Below are 18,265 nucleotides of genomic sequence, written 5' to 3'. Positions count from 1 at the left end.
TCCATCAGGACAATGATCCAAAACAAACATCAAAATCAACACAAAAATGTGTCACTGAGCACAAAATTAAGCTTCTGCCATGGCCGTCCCAGTTCCCTGACCTGAACCCTATAGAAAATGTGGGGTGAACTGAAGAGAAGAAGCACCAACATGGAGGATCTGGAGAGACTCTGTATGAAGGAATGTTTTCTGATCTCTAGTCAGGTATTCCCCAAACTCATCAGGCATTAAAGGAGAAAACTCAGAACTGTTATCTTGGAAAAAGGACATTGCAGTAATTGGGTGCCAATAATTGTGGCCAACGTGAACTAGAGAAAAACATTTATTTCATAATGAGATTCTCCATTGTTTTACTTCAATGATAGGTTAGAATTTTGTGAATTTTTTGAATGAAAGACCAAAAGAATAAATGATGCAGATTTATTTTCACAGCCACCTTTGATCATATTTCCCATGGGTGCCAATATTATTATTATACACTCTATATGTTTACATATATATCTTCATTGACCCATCATTGGGTAGATTTTGATGTTTGTTTTGGATCATTGTCCTGATCCAACCATAGGATTTCTAGTAGAGGCAGTCAGGTTTTGATTTGTTGGTATTTGATGATGCCATATGTCTGAACAAGATGTCCAGGACCTCCGGCAGAAACATATCCACAACATTAAAAGTCCAACAGTATATTTAACCATGGGCATGGGGTATACTTTTTTCTCCCTGTGTATCCCTTTAAACCTATCTCATGAGTGCCAAAAAGCTCTTTTTTTTTAGTTTCATCTGACCAGGGAACCCGGTCCCATTTGAACTTTCAGTAGTGTCTGGCAACTAAATATGCTGGAGTTCATTTTGAAAGAGAGGCTTATTTTTTGAGGCTTTCTGACCCAAAGTCTCTCAGCTAATTTCTGCAATTCTCCAGCTGTAATCCTTGGAGAGTCTTTGGCACTCAAAGACACTGATATAGACACTCATCTATATCAGGCAGATTCGTAACATCTTCAGTTGATTGAAACATCTTTGATTATTGCTCTGATGGTGGAAATGGGAATTTTTAACGCTTTAGCTATTTCTTAAAGCCACTTTCTATTTTGTGAAGCTCAACAATCTTTTGCTGCACATCAGAACTAAATTCTTTGTTTTTACTCATTGTGATTGATGATTAAGTCAAATTTGATCTTTGTATTACCTCACATTTTACTCGAGAAACAGGAAGTCATGGCTGGACAGTTCCACCCTGGTGTGCTAAAAAAAAAAAGGGGAAAAAAGGGAATATACTTCAGATATTTTATTCATTCATTTCTAGGGGTGCTTATAATTGCAGCCAACATGTATTGGAGAAATACATTTATTTCATAGTGAGATTTTCCCTCCACTTTCAGTTGTTTTTCTTCAATGAAAGGTTAGATTTTTGTGAATTTTTGAATGAAAGATCAAAAGGATAAACAATGCAGACAGTTTCACAGCCTTCTTTGCTCATATTTATCAAGGGGGCTTATAATTCTGATCTCAACTGTATGTCCACCATATGATAATAAATGTAACATGCAGTCTATTGCATTGATCCCCAAATAAAATATACTTTAGGTCAAGATACCTAATGAAAAAAAACAAAAACAACAACAAGACAGCACTCCCATGAACAGCACATTTATTCACCATTCAGCAGATAGCTTCCTATCTCTGTACAAGCAATATAGATTCTGTTAGCATATACTCTTTCTATAGTACAATAATCATTTACACAAATATACACAATTTAAAATATACACTTATTCCAAAGTACAACATATACTGTTTTTTTATTTTTTATTTTTTTCACAACATAGCGTTTCATTGAGGCAGTCCACACAATTTATTTTCTAAAGAGGGTGAAGAGCACAGGCAACAGTAAGCGGGTTCAATCAGCACAAACCGAAATGAAGACATGGAAGAGGATTTCTTCAGGACGACCTACAATACAGCTGGGCTAGATAAAACTCTTTGGATCATGCACTATCAGGCCTTTCTCGATGCATTGACCGTGATTGTCAGTTTTTGAAGTTCATTGCTTTGTTACGGTAATGTATGTTCCTCTTAAGTAACACCATGTTGTTATTGTATGTTTGTATGGCACATTTAAAACCGTCCAAATCATGTGCACTTGAATGTGTCCATTGTGCAAAACAAGTTTTTCCTCCACACCGAACCCAAGTGCATAATGTAGTGATCAAATAAAAGTGTATGAGCGCACTGTCATTCGAACACACTCACACTGTAAAACGACATGCTCGTACGCATGCATGTTAACATTTCTGCTTCTCTCTCTCTTGCTTTCACTTACTCATATGGAAGTTGGTTTCTGCCACAAATTAAAAATTAAAAAAAAAAAAGTAATTGCATCTTTTTATCTCAAATATCTCACAATTCGGACTTTTTCTCATAATTCTGAGTATACGTCTTGCCATTTTTTTTCTTCCATGTAATAAAAAAATAAAGATAATTGAGACTTTCTTAGAATTGCAATTTTATTTAAAAACAAAAAAAAGTTAATTGCAACTCACAATTGAAACCTTTTTCTTGCAGTTGCAAGAGTTTATCTCACAATTTTGACTTACCTTCTTTATATCTAACAATTCTTTTGTTTTTTCAAAATCCTGAGTTTATATCTTGCAATTCAGTTTTTTTTTTGTTTCTATCATGAAACAAAAATAATAAAGTTAACATCTTGCAATTCTGAATTTTTTCCCTCAGAATTGTGAGTTTATATCTCTTATATATGAGTTTATATACAGAAAAAACTCAGAAAAAAAAAACTCTGAATTGTGAGTCATTGAATTGTGAGATAAAAAAGTTGCAATTACCTTTTTTTATTTTATTATTCCACGGCAGAAATAAGCTTTCCTATTCTCATGCACACACACAGCCCAGCAAAATCATTCTAGACCTGTGATATAATCTGCATATTAAAACTGGGTGATCGAGACTGTTTGGACAATGGGCTTCCAGAGGAGAACGGACTCCCGGGGGAGAGGAGATCCTGGCTCTGCATCGTTCGCCCTAGACGTTCCTCTTGTAAGCTGATGGCTGACAGATAGTGTGCCCTGTCTGCACTGAGGCTTCCCAGCGATAGGCTATCTGTAGGTCCCGATGAGCCGTTTAGGCCGGTACAGTCAAGAGACTTGCTAGAAGACGTGCTGCTGGTTTTAGGCGGCACACCAGCGAAGGGAGGGATGTAATGCGGATCCAGAAAGCATCTGGGAGCACTGGGACTGGGGCTGCTTCCTGTGGTACGGAGGCTGATGGCCGGGGGAGGGGACTGGTGCCGTTGGTGAAGGCTTCGGAGGGCGGCTCTGGTGTCGGCCGATGTGCTTTCCCTCTTTCTGGCTCCCGGATCTCGGGAAGGTCGAATGCCCGTTATGACCCAGTCACGTTTCACACTGCTGGGCTGGCTGCTGCTGGAAGCCCCAGAGGAAAACCCTTCATCTGGGTCAAAAGAGTCCTCTCCACAGCTCATGCCGTCAGCATCTGAAACACAGCGAGGGAAAAATGAGGCAGAGAAAACAGAAAGCTGGATTAACTAAATTTGCATGTCCTAGAGGAAATACCAGCGCTTGCAAGGCAGCAAAAGAATAGTGTTAGGTGAGCTTAGAAGTAAGCTCAGGCTTTTGGATGTGTCTCAGTGAAATGCTGCATCACAGCTGCTTTGACACTCTTGTGTTGATTCTCCTGCACAGCTGATAGAAAACAACATGACACCGTCTTTGAAGTGTAAAGCTGCGGTTACACTAGACTTCATTCACTCCGTTCACTTTTATTCATACACATGTGAACGTCAGAGAAACTCAAGCTCAGGGGGGAAATTTTGTTAGTGAACCCCAATGAGATGATCCAAGATTGTAAATACACTACAGTTTAAAAGTTGTATTTTTTAAAATACATTTATTCAGTAAGCATGCGTTAAATTGATTAAGTTGATCACAGTAAAGACTTTTCAAATAAATGCTGTTATTTTGAACATTCTATTCATTAAAGAATCTTATAAAAAACTATCATGGTTTCCACAAAAAACATTAAGCAGTACAACAGTTTTCAACAATGATAATAAGAAATGTTTCTTGAGTAAATCAGCATATTAGATTGATTTCTGAAGGATCATGTGACACTGAAGACCGAAGTAATGGCTGTTGAAAATCCAGCTTCGCATTACAGGAATAAATTTTATTTTAAAATATTTTCAAATAGAAAAGTTTTTCTTTTTAAATGTATTATATTTAATTTTTATAATAATACTTTTTCTTTTTTAAACTGTAAAATATATTTCACAATATTACTGCCTTTTTCTGTATTTTTGATCAAATAAATTCATAATTGGTGAACACGAGAGACTTTTCAAAAACATTTAAAAAAAAATCTTACAGACCACATACTTTTGCACAGTACTGTAGATGTAAGAAATGCTGCGTTCAAGCCCACCTCAGAAGTTCCCGCTTCTATTTGGAAATTGCAAATTTGGTTGGAAAAAAATGGATGTGCTGGACAAATATAATTTTCCCTCTCTTTTTCACTTCCCAACAAAGACAGGAAGCTTTCTAGCAATAATGCAACACAACGAAAAGCAAAAAATGCATGTTAGGTGTGTTATTGATGCACATATTCATCGAGTAGTATTTTATGTCAATCTTTATCACTATTTCTCATTAATATTACACAAAATACAATTTGATCCAATTATTATAATCGAAAACAATAATCAAGCTTTAATCTGTTATTTACTGTTAGTAACTGGTAATTATGACATGATGGTGGTATTCATGTGCACTCAATTTGCAAATACTGTACAATCATTCCAACATGACTTGAAGACACCAAAACAAGACCAATCACAATTCAGTATGCAAATATTAATATTTGAACAAATTTGTACATTAAATGGTTTGAGCTAAAAGAACTGCAGAAATTTGTAAAGAAGGAAAAAGAAGAGGAACATCAGTCTATCTTGCCTTGCAAGCACTGTAAAACAAAACTGAACACAAATAAAAGGGTTAAACACAAATGCTCATAATACAACACTAAGGTATGTGGAGACACTAGTAACAGACAGAAGGAGTTTTCCATGCAATGGGGTCAGTTTAATCTGTAGGCCAATGAACACTTTTTATGACCAAGAAGGGCAGGGCTTGTGCATGGACTGTCTAATGGTGAGATGTTCCTGAGCCCTGCCTACCCCCTTGCAAGGTTAGGTGAATGGTGCACTTTATCCGCCCGCGTGCCACAGGAGTGTCTGGTCTCTCCGGTGGGGTGTTTCGGCTGGGGGTGATGGAGGCGTAGAATTCGGCCGTGGTTGAGAAATCAAAACAATCTGAGGTGAAGACAGTGAGTGTACTGAACATGATGCTGACAGAGGGAAAATTTCACACACACAAAAATGGCCTCCTTTTCCTGATGCTTGAATGGATGCAATGGAGGGACTGATGAGGATGTTAATGTTCTCATTATGGTTTTAATGATCATGAAGGAAATAAACAAGCAAAAAAAACTACCAAAATAAAACAATGGATATAAAATGAAGATGTTTTGGTCACACTTTAGTTTGGGACCAATTCTCAGTAGTAACTAGTAACTGAATTTTGCCTCAATAAACTGCTAATTTGCGGATTATTAATAGTTAGTAGGGTAGTTGTTAAGATTATATCTGTGGTGTAGGATTAAGGGATCTAAAATATGGTCATGCAGAATAATCTATTAATATATGCTTTTTTAGTACTAATAAACAGCCAATATGCAAGCTAATAAGCAACTAGTTAATAGAGAGAATTTGTCCTTAAACTAAAGTGTTACCAAGGATTTGGTCTAACTGTGTGTGTGTGTGTTTGTGTGTGTGTGCGTGCATATTTTGCATACCCTCTTGTTTCCAGCGGAGGCGGCGAATGGAGGCGGTAGTGACAGCTGCCTGTGAGACACATCTCCCGGCAGGTGTTACTTCCACCTCCAAAAGGTTATGCGAGCCCTCTGGAGGACGGGACGGAAGTGAGCGACTAATTGCATTTGCCACCTGAGGATCAGAGGTCAATGAAATGCAGTGAAATATCACATTTCTGTGAAGAATTGTAATTTAAATGTTGTTCTTGAAAGACTTCATGAAACACGGAGAACATGTTCATCTTTTTGTTTGTTTGTTTGTTTTAATTTAAACGTTCAAAAAGCAATGTTTTTGAACCATTTAAAGCAAAGAAATACTACAACATAAAACGAAGAAGAAACATGAAAGATTCTGCACTATTTCTTGATCAGCAATGAAATAAGTAAATATCAAGTTTAGAATGACTGCAGAAAATTCAGCTTTGCCATCACAGAAATAAATTACGTTTTAAAATATATTAAAATAGAAAACGCATGTAATAATACTGTACGTACTAGTGTACGAGTGAAGTTGGACTTATGAACACAGCAAAAAAAACATAACTCCAACTTTACTACTACAGTTCATTTGAGTCCAAAAATTTGAGACCGCTAGTAAAAATGCTTCCATTTTGCATTTTTTAGCAAAAACAAAAACATCTGACCGTCTGTACAAAGTAGTTCACATGTTCTGTTTTGGCTTGCTTGATTTGAAACTGATATTTAACTAATTTGATTGCTGATCAAGAAATAGAGCAGAATCTTTCATATTTCTTCTTCATTTTATGTCGTAGTATTTCTTTGCTTTAAATGGTTCAAAAACACTGATTTTTGTATATTTAAATTAAAACAATATATATATTTTCAGTGTCTCAGGCTTTCGGAACCCACTGTATTTTCCCCAAGTGTACCGTAACAAATGACTTTTACCAGTATTGGCTGTGCATGGAGGTCTAGCTGTGCTCGGTAGAGGATGTCATCCAAAGCTTCCCTCCCCAATTCCCACTGCCCATTATAACTGTTGATGGGAGAGAGTATCATCATACAGATGAGATCATTAGCACACCACTCAAACCGTTAATTGAAAAGAAACAGGAATTAAATATATACTACATTTCCTTCTCTTACTAATGTAAAAAGAAAATAGCTTTGAATGCTCTCAGATATACACTACCATTTAAAAGTTTGGGGTCGATAAGACTTTTTTGTTTTTTGATGTTTTTAAAATAAGTCTCTTATGCTCACCAAAGTTCTATTTTCTCAATCAAAAATACAGTAATATTGTGAAATGTCATTACATGTGTTTTCTATTTGAACATATTTTAAAAAGTAATGTATTCCAGTGATGGTATTCCTCAATTCTTCAAGCGTGTGACGGAAATGTTACGCCCTTACCATACTGCGATGCCGTGTCCCGGCGCGACGAGACAAAACCAATAAAACCCATTACAAACGAGGCATTTGTTGCATCCAGTGGGGACATAATTACTGATTATAATGACATACTGTCGTTTTACGTGCTGTGTTGCATCGCGCCGCGTAAACATAAAACCATTAGGGATGTAATGATTCACTCAACTCACGATTCGACTCGATTCACGATTTTGATTTCACGATTCGATTCGATTCACGATTATTATTATTTATTTTTTTTACAAAATGAGATTTAAGGCAAATTATAAATTAAATGTGTCCTTTTATTATTGCTTGGTAAATACAACTTAACCACTGTTTTCTAGTTGTGTCCTCTTTTGGGAGACCAAACAAAGTAGTTTTGCTTTCACAACGAAACACACAGCGTCTCCACGACATGGCGGCAGCAACAATACTACAGCGAGAATCAAAGTTACACCTTCTTTCTTTGCGTATACATTTGGGCGATGTTACGCAAATCTTCCCATGTCATGATGTAGACATGTGGGGACGTGTTAGAACGAGCCGTTTTAGGAGGGCGTGGACGAGTCTTAACTTTTATAAAGAATATTTCTTTGGGTTTGAAACTTTAGTCTTTGCAACTTTAGGGATCTTATCTATTCACAAACAGCTTGTAACACTCCATAGAGAAAGGAAAACTTGAAATCGCATCATATGACCCCTTTAAAAGAACATAATTTACTTGAAATAGAAATCTTTTGTAACATTATAAATGTCTTTATTGTCAATTATGATCAATATAATGCATCCTTGCTGAATAATTTATATATAAAAAAAAATCTTACTGACCCCAAGCTTTTAAACAGTTGTGCATGCCATATCAAAACTATTGATTTTTCTGACAAAAATCATGTTTTTCACAAACTTGTGGAGATGTCATATTTCTAAGAAACAATCAAAGCTATTTATGTTTTTGCTTTAGTAAGAGTAAGAAATGTTAGGAAAAGTAATAGTACCTCTCCTCGAATTACACTCTAAATGTTATTATTTAGGGGTTCATCTTTAGCATTCAGCAATAATTATTCAACAATTCCCCTATTATTAGAGATAAATAGTGTCATGGAACAAAAAAAGCAGTTATTTGATGTCAGTTATTCAACTTACATGGCGTGGTAAACAGCAGTCAGCATCTGCACCATAAACTCTGGCTCCAATCGCACCCGGTTACACGGCTCCTTCCACAACTTTTGCTGCTGCCGCGGGTAACCGCTCACACACAGCCTGCATAACGAGAGAAATTCCGAAAGAAACTTTAATGACATGTTTATTAAGTCTTTATGCTAATGCTGTGACCCACCACAGAAATCCTTTGCTCTCTGTCTCTAAATCAATATTCCTTTTAATCCATTTAATCATTCCATCTCTGCCTGTACCAGCAAGAAATTTCAGAGTGAGAGAGCGAGACAGGCTGAGAAGTTCCCGGATCGTTAGTGGAAAAGACAACTCATGCACCCCCCTTACCGTGTGCTCATTCTGCAAACCGATTGGTGGGAGGACGCAGGCATAAAGACCACGGCTGAGTTGTAGCAGAGCATTAGAAAAGACAGCACCTCAAACCTGCAGGAGACACACACATGCTGCTGTTACATAACCCCCCTCGGACATCTGCATAATTTTACAACGACACATCAGACAGCAGAACATTATGAGTCAGCGACTGCCGCTGTGTATCTAGCCGCTGGAACGGGTAATAACAAATCACACTACATCTGCACAGATTTCGCTGTCACGAAGCTCCAGCAGCGGTTTAATGAAATAAAAATGCTGAGAAATCATTACAACCCATTTCGACCTGCAGGAAAAAGTAACCGCTGAGTCACGGCAATAAAACGGTCCAGCGGGTGATAGTGCGATTAATCAAATGCCCAGAAATATTCCACACATCAAACCTACTTCCTCCACAAGAAGGAATGAGTACAAAAAAAGAAAAAAACCTCACCTGTTCTGTGAGGTAAATGTCTCTCTCTGAGATAGCAGACCGCTGTACACCACACGGATGAGGTCGTGCTGGTTCAGGGCTCCCTCAGTTAACGCCATGGAGCCCAGGCTGGATGGCTGCGTTAAACGTAAAAGCATTCAGCTTTTGTTATTCATTCATGTAATGTTCAAAAATAAATGTTATTGAATATTCATGTCAGTAAAATAACCTCACTGCTTTTACAGCCTTATTAAATTCAACAGAAACCATTTTAAATTTGATTATTTGAGGAATGGGCCTTATTTTTATTTGCAAAGCATGTAAACAAGTGTCAGATGGAGTTTATCCTGCTGGGAAAAAAAATCTTCTTAAATTATCTTTAACCTGTCTACTGATATTTTCTTTTTCTCTATATTTTATTACTATATTGTTATTATTATTACTTTAATTTATTGTCTATTCTCATTATAATTAATGCTTTATTACCTTAAATTATATGTATGTCTGGACTATGTATGTACTGGAAGCTCCTGACACCAAGACAAATTCCTTGTGTGTGTAAACACACTTGGCAATAAAGCTCTTTCTTTCTGATTTCTTTTCCTGGTCTACTGTCTAGTCTTAGAGTGGTTGTGGGTACTTTTTAGATGATCAAGGCTGGGAGACAATCTTAAACCAGCTAAGATTAGCTCTTATATTATGTTTCGGGTCAAGCTGACCCATTTAGATTTTTGAGTAGTTGGAAATACAAGTTAACCTGTGATGTTTTTCTTGAATTTCTGTGACTTTTTCTCATAAACACGCATGCAAAGTGCGTGCAAAATTTCTATTTTGATTATGATGATTCAGGTCAATTTGACCTGCATATTTTCCGCTTACAGGCAGCTGCACAGACCAAAAAAATAAATAAAATGTCAGTTTCTCAACTACCCTCTGAGAGTATTTACATTTATGCATTTGGCAGATGCTTTTTTTATCAGAAAAAACTTACACTGTATTGAAGGCATACATTTTTATAAGTTTATGCATGTTCAGTTAGCTGAAAACTGAACCAATGAACTTGCCGTTGCTAGCGCCATGCTCTACTATTTGAGCTTCAGGAAAGCACATGAAATAAGTGCTTTTCTACACTTCCTTTGTTTAAAAAATATTTTTTTACAGATGTTTTTTTTTTTAGAATTTTTTTTTTGTTCATTGTTCTGAATCCACTTTGGGTCACTTTGACCTAACCATAACAACAGTTTTAACCTAATACAACTCAGGTTTTGCAGCTCCCAGAACCATCAAAGAAACCCTAACAAGTTTTGTAAAAATCTAGGTTTTCTACCTTTTTGTAGGTTGGCGCATTACTCTTTAGTTTCCAGGACCATGTGAAATGAAACCAGATCTGGGTTTTGTGTGCGTAATAACAGGAGATATCATCTTCACTGATCTGACAGTGATACCTCCTGTATCTCAGACACCCAATAAAGGTCAGATTAAAAAGTGTTTGTATTTTACTTCACCTCTTACCTCATGGTATATTGAAGGCTTGGAGAGAGACGGTATGGTGAATGACAGCAGCTTTCCATTTCCTTTACTGTCCACAATTTCCTGTAACACAACATATACATATAGCGTATGTAAAGTTTAGATATTGAATTTCAGGAAATTGGAGGTAATGCACAATCACCAATCTCTCACCAGGTTATAGATCCCCAGTAGCAGGGCTTCCACACAGCCATTGCGGTAGCGCTCTCTGCTGGCTGAATGACGTAAGTACACCAAGATGAGTTCAGGCAGGAACTGCAGAGTAAACCGACACAAACCCTCCTCTGATCTCCGGTACAACTCAAACAACTGATGACACACCGGAGCCAGCAGCTAGAGAGGAAGAGAGACAAAGAAGACAATGATATAAAGTAAAAGAGACAGAATGGGACACAAGGACTGAGAGGAAAGCTCCTTTACCACATGAACTAATAATAATAATGATATTAAAAAAAAAAAAAAACACCAGCATAAGGAAGCAGCATATTTAAGACAAACTCTGAAAATTAAACTGTAAATTACAATATGATATGAAATAAGAAATAATCTTAAATATGAAATTAAAACTGAATCAATCAAAATCAAATGTATTTCCTTGCAAATCTTGCTGTTAAATTGGTCTTTTTAAGGGATTTTTTTTTTTCATAATTTATTTATTTTTTTAATTAAACTAATACAATTTAAACAACTTGAAAATGCTGACATAACTAAGATCATGCAGGCATGGAATATATTAACCAATAATAATATCAGTATTATTTTAGTATTATGTATATACTATTACAGTATTTATTAATATTTTGAATTTGCTTGCACTTTAACATTTTCCATTTTTATTTTAATTTCAGATTCAGTTGTAGTCATTTTGTTAAATGCTTTTGTTATTTAAATTTTTTACATTTCTATTTAGCTTAATTTATTTTTTATTTCAGTTTTATTCATTTTAGTACTTCAACTTATTTTATTCCAGTTAGTTTCCAAATTCCAATGCAACATTTCCAATTTTTCTTGCTTTTTAAAACGTTTTTTCCATCTAATATTTGTAGTTTATTTAATTTCAGCTTTATTTCAATTAATGAAAACGATTTTTAACAGTTTTAGTTTTAGTTAATGATAACACTGAATAATCCAAATAAATCAAATCAAGTCCTAACTCACATAATGCAACTTCAAATCACCTCTGAATGTGCATACCAACACGTGTGTTACCCAACAAAAGACCCTTTTGACAAGAAAATATCCATAACATTCTTAGATTAAACATGAATCTGGCCTGGAGCATTTCAAAACCCTTCATCATACCTCACTGCTGGGCTGCTCCTGAATAACAGCGTAGAGAGCAGGTACCAGAGCTTTCTTCAGACGGAGGCTGCCAGAATAGCTGCGGATTTGATCGTCAGGTAACGTCTAAGGAGGAGAAACGGTGGTTGGCATGACTAAGCAGCCTCAACCTGAATCGGCCTGGAACTGAATTAACTTGGAGGCTGAAAATATTCCTCCATTATGTTCTGAGATTATGAAACCAAATGTGGTTAATGGGACATTGCGCTCAGATCACTTGGGAAGGGAGGACTTAATTTGAGTGAGCTATATAAAAAAACGTCATATTAAATCCAGCAAGGATGTCAAACCTCTCACCTTGAACTCTGAGAGCCATTCCTCCACCACGCCACGCTCTGAGCAGAGCATGGTCCTCCTGAGAGAGAAAATATGGAAAAGGTGAAGGGAGTAAGAAAATATGTACACAAGAAATGTATTAAATGAAGATTATTACCACCCTTGCACCAAAATCATGGACCAAAATTAACTTTTTTGCCACAATGTCACTGAATTGAGAAAATTTGCCAGAAAAATATATTTTCTCATTGACCATGAGAATATATTTTGCATTATTCCATTAAGTGATGCAAAACAGTTTTATGACTAGTTTTCATGTCATTTTCTCTTTAATAAAGTTATTTAGTTATTTACTTAAGTATCCCAAAAGAAAGAATCGACTCTGAACAGCCTAATTGAGTCGTCAGTAATTCGAATCCCACTTCTGTGATGGCTAACACATTTGCATAATGCCCGCCTATGTTCTACCTTGGTCAGACGCAAACAACTTGTCCCGCCCTCAAACACTGTAGTTTGTTCATGTGGTTAACATCATGTTGAGAAGACCCTGTGTCCTATGCTGTGAGAGTACATTTGTTTTATTTTCACTTCCTAAAGATGAGGCTGCAAAGAATCAGTGGTACAACCCAGTTTTTTTGTGTTCCCGTCATTTTACTGACGACTGCTTCTCTAATCTCGGGGAGTTCAACGTGGGATTCACAAAATGCTTGCTCTTGACAGATGGCTCAGAACTGTTTATTTGGACCAGCTGGCTCCACTGAATCACAACCTGTAAGTATGATGAATAATAGATGTTTATATTTTCTAAAAAGTGTACAACCCAGTTTTTTTGTGTTCCCGTCATTTTACTGACGACTGCTTCTCTAATCTCGGGGAGTTCAATGCGGGATTCACAAAACGTTTGCTCTTGAAAGATGGCTCAGAGAACTGTTTATTTGGACCAGCTGGCTCCACTGAATCACAACCTGCAAGTATGATGAATAATAGATGTTTATATTTTCTAAAAAGCGTTCAAAATATAGAACTATGGCAATGGGCGTATCGTTTCCGACATGCACTGTACGCGGTAGACCAATCACAACAGACTGGGCCATCTGACCAATCAGAGCAGAGTAGGCTCACGGAAAGGAGGGGTTTAGAGAGACTGAATCTAATAACTGTTTTGAATGAATCGTTTGAGAATCTTTGGAAAATGAGGTGATATTAAATGCAGATTTTGAGAAAACTGAAGCATTTTTTGAACTTGCATGCATGTAAACTCCCAAAACAATATTAGGAAGCTTAAAAATGGCATAATAGGGGCATTGAGAAAACAAAAGGGTTTTTTGACCTTGCATGCATGTAAGCCTATTGTAGGAGACTCCCAAAACAATATTAGGAAGCTTAAAAATGGCATAATAGGGGCATGTTAAAGAAATTAATTATTTTATTTGGCAATAATGCAATAATTGATCAAAAGTGACAGTTTATCTTACAAAATATTTCTATTGCAAATAAATGCTGTTCTTTTGAATTTTCTATTCATCAAAAATCCTGAAAAAAAACTATCATGGTTTTCACAAAAAATATTATGCAGCACAATTGTTTTCAACATTGATAATAAAAAGAAATTATTTATTAGAATGATTTCTGAAGGATCATGTGACACTGAAGACTGGAATAATGGCTGTAATGTAATTTCTAATTATTATCAATGATAAGAGTTGCGCTGCATACTATTTTTTGTGGGAACCATGATACAGTTTTTTGATGAATAGAATGTTCAAAAGAACAGCATTTATTTGGAATAAGCATATAGATCAGCATAAACCATCAAAGACCAGAAAACCATCTGGTTTAAGTGTGTTATTTCAGCAAGGTTGAGCTTCTCCAAAGAATCCCTGGAAATATAAGATTTCACTACAAGTCACAAAATTCTTATTCTTTCAGTTGTGTTACTGTATGATTTAGATTTTGTATTGTTTAAAATGTGCAAATTGGCAAGTAATTTTATTTACAGTACACCCTTAAACCGTTTTTAGTGTTTATTTTGGCTCACCTGACTCAAACCCAGCTCAGAAGTGTAGATAAGGAGAGATGAGGCACAGATTCTCCATGTCTCTTGATCTCTGGTCAAACAGCCTGCAGATAAAAAGACGACACACATCCCACTCAAAAAAACTCCATTGAAGCTCACCTCACACACCTGCCTGACACATATGCATCACGGTTACTACGGTGACTCTTGGCTCATGTTCCAAACTGAGCATTTAATATTGCAAACACACACAGGTGTTGCCCCATTCAGTCCTAACAGAGTCTGTGTTTATGCATGTTTGTGTACAGCTCTTAAAATGGCAGTGTGTTGGTGAGGGGGGAGAGTGCTGTGCTCTGATTAGACAGCAGCGCTGTACTGGGGGTTTGGGAGTGAATCTGAGGTGAACAGAACAGATGCTAGTTTACACACTAAACAAAATCTGGCAACATCCCAAATCCTACTTGTGCTGTCGAGACATGACCCAAGATGGCCTAGAGGAAGCAGCGCTAACTGCACTTACAGCTAGTGTTATAGACTGTTTTTTATTTCTATTTACATACATAGGTCATGTCTTAAAGAACACATCTGAGAGTTAGCTCATAAACAAACATATGCAACTAGCTGGTGGATTTGGTCATGTATTTCAGTATTTTTTTTAGTCTAACCTTAGTAAATTTCTTGTGTTTTACAGTATATTGTTTTTCCCTAAATTTGGGTAGTTGACATGAATTTTTAAGCAGTGACGGCAATGTCCTCTGGTGTAACATGCTTTACTTCACCTAAAACTTTCAAACTGCATATACACACATATAAAGTGTGCCTCACATCCAATAATTGCAATACGCTTTGTGTTTTTATTCAATAAGAAGCAGTACCATCTTTCAAATTCTGTCCAGTTTATCAGGAAATTCAAAGAATAATTGCCGTTTTGATACTCTGACAGATCACTGTATATGTGCCTCAGTTCAAACAGCAGTGCAGAGCGCTAGTGAAAGCGATCATCCCTTCCTCTTTACTACTAGTTATAACACAAAATAACCACGAATGAACATCTCACGTCTCATGCAACAGCTCAGTGTTTCAACCACGGAAAGACAATAATAAAACAGTTGCTTGTAAACAATGTCACATAGTCATTTACCAAGTCAATCAGCATCCACAGCTCGTTAATTTGCTAGAGAAATGAAATGAATGAGCATTTTGCTAAATATATATTAGCCTATATATTCATATATTACTTAACCTGTAGTTATGTCTTAATTATTTAATAAATCTGTCATGAAAACAAGTTACAACAGCCACTGTGTAAATTATTATATTTTAACAATGAATTGGAGTAGAAACTTAATTTTATAATTAGCCTTAGAATTTAATTTAAAAACTGCTGTTGTTAATTGTAACCTTTAATATTATAGTAATGTGCAAGTAATAGGGCTCCCTACATAGTTTACAGTATTAGCTGAGATTTTTTTTATCCTTATGAAGATTATGAATGTATTTATTTCAAGACAGATCCACAATTTGTTTAGTTTTGTTAAAATAAGCAATTTTGATTATTTCCCCCCATGCTGTTTATACACTTTTTGAAACAAATCGTTAACAAGACACACAAAATGTATTATACAATTACCACAGTTTTTATGATTTCATATTAATTGCACATTAACTTTTAATACATAAATTTGCTATACTCACTTTTACAGACTATCCGGAAGATAGCTAATATTTTTAAACACAAGCTTTACTCTTTACAATTTAATACTTGTTTTCCTAACATTAAATAATTTCATTATTTATTCATTAAGAATATGACCAGTACTGCACATGTTATGTAACTATATATATCTACATATTTTTACATATGCACAAAAAATTGGGGTGAGTAAGAATTTTTAAAGCTTTTGAAAGAAGTCTCTCATGCTCACAAAGGCTGCATTTAGTTAATAATAAAAAACAACAACATTAAATACAGTACAACAGTAATAATGTAACATTATTACCATTTAAAATAGCTGCTTTATTTTATTTATTCCTGTGATGACAAAGCTGAATTTTCAGCAGCCATTCTCCAGTCCAGTCTTAAATCAAAAATATTTTGTAACATTATAAATGTCTTTACTGTGATTAATGTGTCCTTGCTGAACAAAGTGTACATTTAGGCTAGTAACTGTAATTTTGTGAGTCTGGTTCCTCCTAAAATAAACGGTGACCACTTACAGCATACATGCAGTGTAATTTTAAACATACTGTATATATTAAATCAAAAGTCTTAACAACAAACAAACAAAACTTATAGACAAATATTGTGTTTGTTTGTTTTATTTATTTATTAAATATGCAGGAGCTGGGCTGGACAGTAAAGGAAAAATTAATCTAAAATCTAGGGCTGCCCCCTAATAGTCGACGAGAAGAGGCTTGGTCGACCAAAATTTTATTAGTTGCTTAGTCGCAAAAAAAAAATCCACAGGAAGTGGTGAGGTCACGCAGTCCGTGACGGACAGATCGTTAATTCTGAGCTGGCTGGCTGTCTGGTGCAGTCTCAACAACCTGGAGCTCAACACGCTCAAAACTGTGCAGATGATAGTGGACTTCAGGAGGAACCCCCCTGCTCTCCCTCTACTCACCATCAAGGACAGCACTGTGACTGCAGTGGAGTCATTCAGGTTCCTGGGCACCACAATCTCTCAGGACCTGAAGTGGGACACTCACATAGACTCCATTGTGAAAAAGGCCCAGCAGAGGTTGTACTTCCTTCGCCAGCTGAGGAAGTTCAACCTGCCACAGGAGCTGCTGAAACAGTTCTACTCCGCCATCATTGAATCCATCCTCTGCACTTCAATAACTGTCTGGTTCAGCTCAGCTACCAAATCTGACCTCAGAAGACTACAGAGGGTAGTCCGGACTGCTGAGCGAATCATTGGTACAACCCTCCCTTCTCTCCAAGAACTGTACTCATCCAGAGTGAGCAAAAGGGCAGGTGAGCAAAACCCCTCACATCCAGCACACTCCCTCTTTGAACTGTTGCCATCCGGTCGACGCTACAGAGCACTGAGCACCAGAACGACCAGACACAGGAACAGTTTCTTCCCTCAGGCCATCCATCTCATGAACAATTGACAATAACTGTGGAACACACACTATTTATTCACTCATACACTTATTTATCTAACACACATACTCAGTCTACACCTCAAATTTGCACATAATATACAGTACCTGTACATACAAAACTGTATATTGTAATATACCTGCACATACAACTGTCAATTTATATATTTTTATTCCTTATTTACTTGTTCTATTTTTTATTATCTGTGTTTTTTGTTCTGTCACTGTCATTCTGTTACACTGTGGAAGCTTCTGTCACGAAAACAAATTCCTCGTATGTCTGGATTTTGTGGTAATACAGTACATCCAAACGCTCGCCTATCATTCATTGACCTCAAATATGGCTTATCATCTGAAATATGTAAGTAGTAGCAACTTTACATGGCCGCTCAATCTAATGTTAACCTAGCAAAATGTGCGCTATTCAGTCTATGCGGAGTGTGAAAGCTGAACAGTAGCGCTCAATGCATGACAGATGGAGGCGCCGGTGCAGTCACTTGCTCTTAAAATACTCCGTCATTTTTGTCATACACATAAGAGTAATACATCTTTCAAATCTGTAAAGCCTCTACGTTTATTTGTGTGCACTCACTATAACAACAAAACATTGCACTTTTGTAAAATAATGAAAGCAAACAAGATGCGCATTCTGCCATCTCGGCCTCTGTGAACTTGAGCGTGAAACTCCGTGTATACTTGCCTTACAGACATGAAAAATATATCTATAGAGAGTGAAATGTCTACTTTCAAATGAAACAATT

The 18,265-nt window shown here is 36.4% G+C and overlaps 1 protein-coding gene across 2 annotated transcripts in view; it reads right to left on the bottom strand.

Moving 5' to 3' along the window:
* Nucleotides 1-2,867: 2,867 nt before the first annotated feature.
* LOC107737237 (protein FAM126B-like) overlaps nucleotides 2,868-18,265 on the bottom strand; it is a 19,479-nt gene continuing 4,081 nt past the window's right edge. The window contains exons 2-13 of one of the 2 annotated variants that reach the window (XM_016548705.1): nucleotides 14,418-14,500; nucleotides 12,401-12,457; nucleotides 12,065-12,169; nucleotides 10,916-11,095; nucleotides 10,745-10,825; nucleotides 9,254-9,369; nucleotides 8,776-8,871; nucleotides 8,419-8,535; nucleotides 6,811-6,898; nucleotides 5,884-6,034; nucleotides 5,207-5,341; nucleotides 2,868-3,507 (exon numbers count right to left, since the gene is read on the bottom strand). In XM_016548705.1, coding sequence (XP_016404191.1) covers nucleotides 2,921-3,507; nucleotides 5,207-5,341; nucleotides 5,884-6,034; nucleotides 6,811-6,898; nucleotides 8,419-8,535; nucleotides 8,776-8,871; nucleotides 9,254-9,369; nucleotides 10,745-10,825; nucleotides 10,916-11,095; nucleotides 12,065-12,169; nucleotides 12,401-12,451 — 1,707 coding nt within the window. In that variant the 5' untranslated portion in view covers nucleotides 12,452-12,457; nucleotides 14,418-14,500 and the 3' untranslated portion in view covers nucleotides 2,868-2,920. Of the gene's footprint in view, nucleotides 3,508-5,206; nucleotides 5,342-5,883; nucleotides 6,035-6,810; nucleotides 6,899-8,418; nucleotides 8,536-8,775; nucleotides 8,872-9,253; nucleotides 9,370-10,744; nucleotides 10,826-10,915; nucleotides 11,096-12,064; nucleotides 12,170-12,400; nucleotides 12,459-14,417; nucleotides 14,501-18,265 lie in introns of both variants that reach the window. The other variant, XM_016548706.1, reaches the window with a different exon arrangement.

This window comes from Sinocyclocheilus rhinocerous, unplaced genomic scaffold (assembly GCF_001515625.1).
Source record: "Sinocyclocheilus rhinocerous isolate Xijiao unplaced genomic scaffold, SAMN03320098_v1.1 scaffold1275, whole genome shotgun sequence".
NCBI classification, from domain to species: Eukaryota; Metazoa; Chordata; class Actinopteri; order Cypriniformes; family Cyprinidae; genus Sinocyclocheilus; species Sinocyclocheilus rhinocerous.
The sequence above is the reverse complement of the archived record's forward strand: the minus strand, read 5'-3'. Positions and strand labels throughout refer to the sequence as shown.